The sequence below is a fragment of the Rhinolophus sinicus genome, chromosome 16 (genome assembly GCF_057876585.1).
Source record: "Rhinolophus sinicus isolate RSI-liver-muscle chromosome 16, RSI-T2T, whole genome shotgun sequence".
Classification (NCBI taxonomy): domain Eukaryota; kingdom Metazoa; phylum Chordata; class Mammalia; order Chiroptera; family Rhinolophidae; genus Rhinolophus; species Rhinolophus sinicus.
In genome coordinates, this window is record NC_142516.1 from 116,747,307 (window position 1) to 116,756,656 (window position 9,350).

At 34.0% G+C, this 9,350-nt stretch overlaps 1 protein-coding gene across 7 annotated transcripts in view; it reads left to right on the forward strand.

Moving 5' to 3' along the window:
- CFAP96 (cilia and flagella associated protein 96) overlaps positions 1-9,145 on the forward strand; it is a 30,151-nt gene extending 21,006 nt beyond the window's left edge. For 6 of the 7 annotated variants that reach the window (XM_019736155.3, XM_019736158.3, XM_088793278.1 and 3 more), the window contains 2 exons: positions 6,645-6,814; positions 8,252-9,145. In XM_019736155.3, the coding sequence (XP_019591714.2) occupies positions 6,645-6,814; positions 8,252-8,300 (219 nt within the window). In that variant the 3' untranslated portion in view covers positions 8,301-9,145. The remainder of the gene's footprint in view (positions 1-6,644; positions 6,815-8,251) is intronic. The other variant, XM_088793277.1, reaches the window with a different exon arrangement.
- The last annotated feature ends 205 nt before the right edge of the window (positions 9,146-9,350 follow it).

Below are 9,350 nucleotides of genomic sequence, written 5' to 3' on the forward strand. Positions count from 1 at the left end.
GGATTTTTGCATCTGTATTCATTAGAGATATTGGTCTGTAATTTTCTTCTTTTGTGTTATCCTTACCAGGTATTGGTATCAGGGTAATGTTGGCCACATAAAATGAGTTAGGGAGTATTGTCTCTTCTTCAGGTTTTTTGGAAGAGTTTGAGTAGGATTGGTATTAGATCCTCCTTGAATGTTTGGTAGAATTCACTAGTGAAGCCATCTGGTCCTGGACTTTTGCTTTTGGGAAGGTTTTGGATGACTGATTCAATTTCGTTACTGGTGATCAGTCTACTTAGATTTTCCAGTTCTTCATGGTTCAGCCTAGGATGGCTATATGTTTCGAAGAACTTGTCCATTTCTTCTAGGTTATTGAATTTGGTGGCATATAGTTCTTCATAGTATTCTTGGATGATCCTTTGTGTTTCTGTGGCATCCATGGTAACTTCCCCCCTTTCATTTCTGATTTTGTTTATTCGTGTCTTTTTTTAATGTTAGTAAGTTTAGCACTAAGGGTTCGTCAATCTTATTAATCTTTTCAAAGAACCAACTCTTTGTTTCATTAATTTTTTCTATTGCCTTTTTGTTTTCTCTTTCATTTAGTTTTGCTCTGATTTTTATTATTTTCTTCCTTCTGCTGACTTTGGGTTTCGTGTGTTCTTTTTCTAGTATTTTAAGATGTAATGTTCGATTGTTTATTTGGAATTTTTCTTGAGATAGGCCTGTAATGACATAAATTTCCCTCTCAATACTGCTTTTGCTGCATCTCAATAATTTTGATAGGATGTATTTTTATTCTCATTTGTTGCTATGTATCTTTTGATATCTCCTCTTATTTCTTCTTTGAGCCATTCGTTCTTTAATAGCATGTTGTTTAATCTCCAAGTATATGTGTTTCTTCCTGCTTTCTTTTTGTAATTGATCTCCAGTTTCAAAGCCCTGTGTTCAGAGAATATGGTTGGTATGATTTCAATCTTAAATTTGCTGAGGCTGGTTTTGTGTCTAAACATATGATCCATTCTTGAGAATGTTCCGTGTGCACCAGTATAGTCTGGTGTTCTTGGATGAAATGCTCTGTAAATATCGATTATATCCAATTGGTCTAATGTGTCATTTAAGACTGATATTTCCTTATTGCTTTTCTGTTTGGATGATCTATCCATAGTTGTCAGTGGCATGTTTAGGTCCCCCACTATAATTGTGTTTTTGTCAGTTTCTCCCTTTAGTTCTGTTAGTAGTTGCTTTATATATTTTGATGCTCTCTGATTGAGAGCATATATGTTGATCAGTGTTATGTCTTCTTATTGTACTGTTGCCTTTATCATTATGAAATGTCTGTCTTTGTCTCTTGTTACTTTTTTATCCTGAAGTCTGTTTCGTCAGATATGAGTATGAATACACCTGCTTTTCTCTGGATGCCATTTGCTTGGAGTATCGTTTTCCCCCCTTTCGCTTTGAGTCTATATTTATCCTTGTAGCTGAGATGTGTCTCTTGGAGGCAGCATATGGTTGGGTTTTGTTTTTTGATCCAATATGCTTCTCTGTGCCTTTTTATTAGTGAGTTTAGTCCATTTACATTCAGGGTGATTATTGATGTATGAGGCTTTCCTATAGCCATTGTATTTTATGTTTTTCTGATAGCTCAGTGTCTTCATTGTTTCTTTGCCTTTTTGTTTCTGTCTATTATTTTAGTTTGGTGGTACTTCCTGTTTCTTCTTTTTTGTTATGTCTCAGTTCTGGATGCTCTTCTTTTTTTTTTGAGTTGTTACCATTAAGTTTATGTAAAAGAAAGTTTTATATATACAGTAATGTTTTTTCTTAAACATGCTTCTTATCTCCATTCCTCTGAAAATTCAGTCCTTTATTATCTCTTTTATGTTTTTGTTGTCACAAATTATCCCTATGTTTGCTGTGAGTTGTTTTCTGAGTTGCAGTAACAAATTGACTTCTTCTCTTTTTCTTTTTTTTTCTTCTTTATCCTGTGTGTTATGTTTAAGTGTATAATGTCCTATTCTATGTAGGGGTTGCCATTTCCTACTTTTTGTCTGTCAGTAATCCTGCTAGTAAACCAGTGTTACTAAACATTAGTAAACCATTTAGTATACCTACGTGGTTTTTATTCTCTTGTCTTTTTGTTTCAGGTTAAATAGCCTCCTTTAGTATTTCCTGTAATGCAGGCCTCATGGTGCAAAATTCCCTCAGCTTCTGTATATCTGGAAAGGTCTTTATTCTTCCTTCATATCTAAAGGATAACTTTGCTGGATATGTTATTTTTGGGTGGTGATTTCTCTCTTTTAATAGTTTGAATATTTGATTCCATTCCCTCCAGGCTTATAGAGTTTCTGCTGAAAAGTCTGATGATAATCTAATGGACTTTGTTTGTAGGATATAGCCTTCTTTTCCCTGGCTGCCTTGACAATTCTTTCTTTGTCATTAATTTTTGTCAGCTTCTATATAATGTGCCTTGGAGAAGGTCTGTTAGGATTGAGGTAAATAGGTGTTCTGTGTACTTCTTGGATTCAAGGATCAAGTTCTTTCCATAGATTTGAGAAGTTCTCGTCTACTATTTGTTTGAATAGACTCTCTGTGCCCTTCTCTCTCTTTTCTCCTCCTGGTATGCCCATTATTCTTACGTTGCTCTTTCTGACAGAATAAGGTAATTCTTGTAGAGTTCTTTCATTTCTTTTAACTCTAAAGTCTCTTTCTTCTTCCATTTGCATCATTTCCAGGTTTCTATCTTTGATATCACTAATTCTTTCCTCCATTTAGTCAGCTTTATTTCCTAAGCTGGCTATTTCATTCTTTATCTTTTTTACTGAGTTATTCAGCTCTAGAATTTCTATTTAGTTCTTTTTAAAATTTCAATCTCTTTGGTAAAATATTAATTTTGGTCATTGTTTTATTTCTGAGTTCATTAAACTGCCTGAGTTTTCTTGCATCTCATTGAGTTTTTTCAGAACTGCAATCTTCAATTCTCTGTCATTTAAGTCACATATTTCCATGTCTTTAAGTTTATTGTCTGGAGATTTTTAAATTCTCTTTCTGTGTTGCCTTGTTACTTTGGTTATTCACGGCGATTACTTGACTATTTCTCCTCTTGGGCTTTTATGGGAGTGACAGCAGGTTGATATGCAGAGGTCTTTCTTTTGCCTTCCAGTAGTTTGTGCTGGAGTGCTTTATTTTCTCTTGAGCTGTTCAGACTTCTCATGTTGTGGTAGATTTCCTGGGGAAGTGGGCTTCTCCTCTGTGACATATTTGCCTTGGCCTCAGGGCACCACCCCCATGGGAAGATGTGGTGGGTGATGGGATTTAGAGCCTCTGAAATCCCAGTGCTATACCTGCAGCCAGATGCAGAGCTCCGTGCCTCAGCAGCCCTGGGTGCACCTGCTGCCATCAGCTGGGAAAGGTGGGGGCGGGATGGGCTGGGAGAGGTGGCAGGTACTCTGCTCTCCTTGGAGCAATGGCAACTGCCAGACCACAGGTGACTTGCTCCTGTAGCTCCTCGGGTGTCACTGAGATTAGCCACACCTTTCGTTCGCTGCTCAAGAAATGTCTCTCCAGTTCTCAGTGCTTTAAATATTTTGCTCTTTAATCTGACACTGCTACCATTTTGGGGGGTGGCAAGCTCTGGGAGATTGGCAGGAGGTGGTCAGGCTCTGTGGCTTTGTTTTTCTGCCTGGCAATGAGGGCTCGTTGAGTCCTGTTTTCACTCTTCTATATTCAGTTTTTGCCCCAAGCTCTTTGCCCTGATTGCTGGGTTCAGCCGCATTATATGCCGATCCCTCAGGCAGGGTTACTGGGGCCACAGAGAGTGCAACTGCAGTCTCAATTCTCCCCTCTCCCAGACCTCATTGAGTTCCAGGCTGCTACCCATGGCCCCTGTCTCAGCACTTCCTCCTTCCCTCCTCCAATGTTTGCTCCTATTGGCCCACCTTCAGATGTTTCAATGCGCAGATCTCTCAGACGTGTTTGTGTGTTGCATAGGGAATCCTTTGTTGAATTATACCTCTTCAATTTGTTGTAATTTCCAGGGGACATTTCAAGGAGCACCCCTCATGCTGCCATGTTTCTGGCATCTTGCTTTTATCTTTGTCAAAATCCAGTTTTTAGTGCAGGAGGAAACTTTTGGGGGAGGATGTGTTCTATATCTCGATTGTGTTCATGATTTCATGGATGTAGACACCTGTCAAAACTCAGAATTGTAAACTTTAAATGGGTGCATTTATTGTACAGGAATTGGACTTCAGTAAAACTGATACTTTAAAAAAAAACAATTGTTCATAATCTTACTGATAGAATAATTTTTAACACCACTGCTTTGACTCATTAAATCAAAATTCCCATTTTTTGAGGTTTTTTTTTTCCTGAATTTCCTTTCTATTGGACTGATGTTTGTTTATTTCTACCACTATCGAATTACTTTTAATTATTACTATTACATTTTAATATTGGGTTATCTAGTCTCTTCCTGTTATTCTATAAAAATATTGGCTGTACACCTGAAATCTATGTAATTTTACTAACAATTGTCACCCCAATAAATTTAATAAAATAAAATAAAAATATTGGCTGTTCTGTATCTATTGTCTAGAGCTTTGGAATTACTTGTAAAGTTCTGGGGAAAAGACCTTTGATATTTTGCTATAAGGTTAAATCTTTAGATTTTTAGATGTAGTCACATATGTATAATTTGAATCTTCTGATCTAGAAATAAACTACTTATTAAAACCTTTATTTGCCTTACAGAATTTTATATTTTACTTCACATAGGTTTATACATCTTACATTTATTCTTACTTATTTTAAGGCTCTCTTTAACAGTTTTTATTCCCATCGTATTTCCCCTCATATTATTTTTCTTTATAAAATATCTGATATTTTTAAATAACTGGCTACTTCATTAAACTTGCTTATGTTCTAGTGGGTATTCTGTTGATTCTTATAATATGATTATATTATCGGCGAATAATTTTGCTCCCTCCTTCCCAATGTTTATATCTTTCATATCATGCTCATATCCTATTGCTTAGGCTAGCAATAGTGGCTGTCCTTGCCTTAATCTTGAGTTTAATTGGTATACACTTACTGTTTCATTTTTATAGATGCCAAAAATAGGGATAAATCAAGAATGTAGATAGAATTATATTGACTGTTTTGGTGTAATCTATTTAGACCATCTTTTTTTTTTTTTTTTTCTTTTCTCCCTTTGACTTGTTATTAGGTGAATAATAATTACAGATTTCTTGGAATGAGTCCCAGTTGGCCATGTTGTATTAATCTTTAAGTGTAATACTGTGTTTTACTTGTTAATGTTTTGTTAAGTATTTTTGCATTGATAATTTTAAGTGTGACTGGTCTGTACTTTATTTTTGTATCCTTTATTCTATTTTGGTATAAGTAGATGCTAGCATCTTAAAATAATCAGGAAGATTTCCTCCTTTTTCTGTGTTCTGTAACAGTTTAAATAACACTAGAAACACCTATTTCTTGAAAACTTGAAAGAATTATCATAGGTAATGTTCTGGGCTTACTTCCTTGCATGGTGCCTGTTTTCTATCTCTTTTTGAGACAATTTTGACATTTATATTTTCTTTGAAAATCATTTTATTCAGGTTTTCAAGTTTATTAATATAGAGGTTTACAAAAGTAGTATTTATATTTTTGGTATTCCATATATGTATGGGTTTCCTCCACTTCTTCCATATTCTTAGTTATAATATAGATTTATCTATTTATTTTATTTTTAAAGGCATCATCTGGTGTGTTAGTATATTTACCAGATATAATTTTTGTAATTTTAATTCATCCATTTTGCTTTTACATTTGTTAATGAGCTTATTTTACTTAAGTATTTTTCTTAATTATTTCTTGCTCTTCAAGATAATAATCTATGTGTCCTCAACCTAGAAAACGTGAACATTTGCAACCATATCTTTCAAATGAATTGAATTTTCATGTATATTTGGCTTAGGTATTATAAGAGAAAGGATTCCTAAGTAAATGGGGTAGTACGATTCTGCAGAGCTTTCTTGGTAACTATAGATTACATAAAAATCAAAATCATGACAAATCAGTTTAAGAAGTCAAAGCAAATATTTGTCTGTTTTGTGTATAGGTCAAAAATATTTTGATTGACTTCTCTTAATAGACTATAAATAAATATACTTTTTTTAAAAAATATCTTCCCCATCACTGTTTGATGTTTAGTAATCTCATGTTATGCCAAGCTCCCTGTTGGACAAACCTTATCCTTGGCCTCTTCTCCCATCCTCTGGTTCCAAGCCTTAATATCTTTCTCTATCAAAATCATGTGCCCTGTGTCTCATTCCCTCAGTAATGGGCTCACCCCCTAATTAGATGATAGTTTGACCTGATAAACTTTCACTAAAGTATTAATGCTTGGCAATAGTTTGGAATATTAACTTCCTGTAAACATTTGCATTTTAATAGAGAACTTCTAGAATAAAAGTTCTCTTAATCCCATAACATTGGTGGTAGGAAGACTCTTTGCTGGTATTTGAATTAAATAGTGTAGACAATTTTATTTAAATATAAAACCAGCTCCATGGACAATAAACAAATGTATGAACATCTTCAAAATCTAATTTTTTAGGAGCGTTTTACAAAACCGTGTAACATTGTCTCATTTTTATTTGTAGGCTGGTGGAATGAAGGCAGGAACATTTGAACCTTACCCTTCACATTCTGCTGACCCTTATGTGGCTAAATTGACAAGCCGAACTTCCAGTAAAGATGTTAAGATTTTCCACCCACCAGGTGGACCAAAAAGCAGACCAATTGAAAGTATAATGACTTTGAACGTCAAAAGGTAGTAACATGTTACATTTAGCTCATAAATCAAGAAAAATTGTTTTCAACTTTTAGATTTCTTCAAAATAATATCTTTTATTTACACATATTTTTTAAAATAACAAATTTGGGTGACTTTAGAAATCTCAGCTCCTTCCATATACCTGCCCTCCCTTGTAGAAGTTCTTTCCCATCTTCTGAAATTCCCGATTGAAAAAGCTGAATTTATCTGTATCAAACTATTCTGTTCATAATTTTTTGAGCAAATCTGTACCACCTTATTATGAGTTGTTTGAGAGTACTTTGATATTTATAGTTCAGTCAGCAATACATGTTAACATTGTCTGTTTCTCAAAGAGAGTTTTTGACCCTTGTTGAAGAGCTCCAGTCTCTCAGTAATTAAAAGGAATCCTAATGTCACTTATGATTTCTGTCTTTAATTTTGAAATAATCTTTTATGAAAACAGGAAATATTTTCGTTAATTAAAAATGCTGTTAACATCGTTTTATAATACTTTGAGAAAAAGTGTATTATTAAAGTATGGTAAAACTTCAATTTTGCCCAGGTTTTGAGCACTCTCAAAACTGAAAAGAAGTTCTCAGGAGGTCAGAACAGAAATTAGAAAAGGACAATTCATCGTTGTGTGTGTGTGTGTGTGTGTGCAAAATCATAAATAAGCGGAAGAATTCATTTGATTACCTTTCTGTCTATTCACTGAAAAAATGTTAACGCTAATTAAACTAATTTACATATTTCTAACTTCAGTGTAATCATACAATGGATTAGGTAAAGCACACCAAATTCACATTCTTTTATAAAAACAGTAGTACATCTTTGTCACTTGTGGACAGTGATTATACTACCAACATTATTTTTATATCACATAAGTAAGAGTTCCTTCATTACTTATGTAATTTAATTGTTGTCTATAGGACTTATAATCTGGGGGTGGTTTTCTGTGATTTTTTTTTTTATCCAGAGAACAGAGCTGAGAAAGTTCTATGATGTGCTAGAATATATGTTTGGACAGAGAAAAGAAAAGAGTAGCTGATTTCTTTTTTGGAGAATCAAAAGTTTATCTTCTGTTTAGTAATTTTGAGTTTATTGAAATCTCTTTCTTTTTATATTATCACAAATATTATCCTAAATCAAGTTTTCGCTCTTTTTACCCTAATTTTAAACCTAATAAACCTCTGGGGGGTAGTAATTAAAAGGAATCCTAATGTCACTTATGATTTCTGTCTATTTAAAATTGATCCCATATACCAATTTTTACTTCTTAAATTCCATTTTTAAAGTATATCTGACTTAGGTTAAGTAAAACTTTTTGATTTGATGAGAAAATTTGGTTTTGGATTGTTAATTTTTTTATTGTAAAACATTTTTTTTACAAGAATGTGCAGATATATTACCCACACCTGTAAAATTAAATGAGCATTTATTTTTTAATTTTAGGTCACTAAATATGAAGAACTACAAGACTGCTTCATTACAGTCCTATTAGCATCTGGAAGACAAATAGCTATCTAGATCCTGACTACCAGTAATGCATTATCAAGTGCTAATTATTTGAAAAAATAAAAGATGTTGTGGAACAGATAGCTCAAGAACTTAAAAGAAATTTAAGCCTGCCATTCTAATATTCTTCCTAGTTTTAGTACTGTTACTTAATGAATAAATGATATTTGCTAATAATTTCACAGGTGATTGCTGATCTGTGTTTCTGAGGAGAACATAATGTTTAGAAATTTTGTAAAATCTTGACTGTAGTCTATTATTTGAGAGCTTTTCCTCCTAATGTTAAAAAATTTCAGGGTTGGTGGATGTGGGGGCTGGAGGGATAGAAAGTATACAGTAGGTTCTTAATTTGTTGTTTCTTCTTGGAGGTATTTGAAAATTGGATAGCTATCCAAGGGTCATATCCTGTTAAAGTGTTCTTAACATCAAAGATGAATATTGATCCATTCATATGGCATAAATTCATGTATACACACATTATACTGTGAGGCAAATGTCTCAATTTACGAGGTATAGTGCCTTCTATTTATGGCCTCTTTAAAGCATCTGATTACCTAATGCAGCCCCAGGATGACTTGGGGGGAAGGGAGAATGGGGAATGCACTTTTAGTTAAGTATCTCATAAAACATTACCAAGTTACGTGGTGGATGCAGTTTATCTTTGGTGTCCTCTCTTGCTCTTCTGTAGCTGTGGAAAGCTGCTGCCGCTCCTGGACCATCTCCCCGAGTTTTTACCATCTTACTCCCAAGTTCTCTCTTCTTCACTCACCCTACCACTTTTAAAACTATCTGTTGTTAAAATATACAATTTAAATACATTACTATAATTCATAGTGTGGCCTCTGTCATTAGTCCTCATTTACTTGGGGTAGAGAGTGGTGGCGCTTGTATTAAAAAGAGAAATTTCTAATATCTATTAATATAATGTAGTGGGGAAGTTATTTTGATTCGTGGTGTTTTCTTAGGATTTGTCCCTCTGCCATTCTAGGCTTCTCGGAGCTGGAAAGCAGAATGTATAGAGGCTGCAATATTCTTC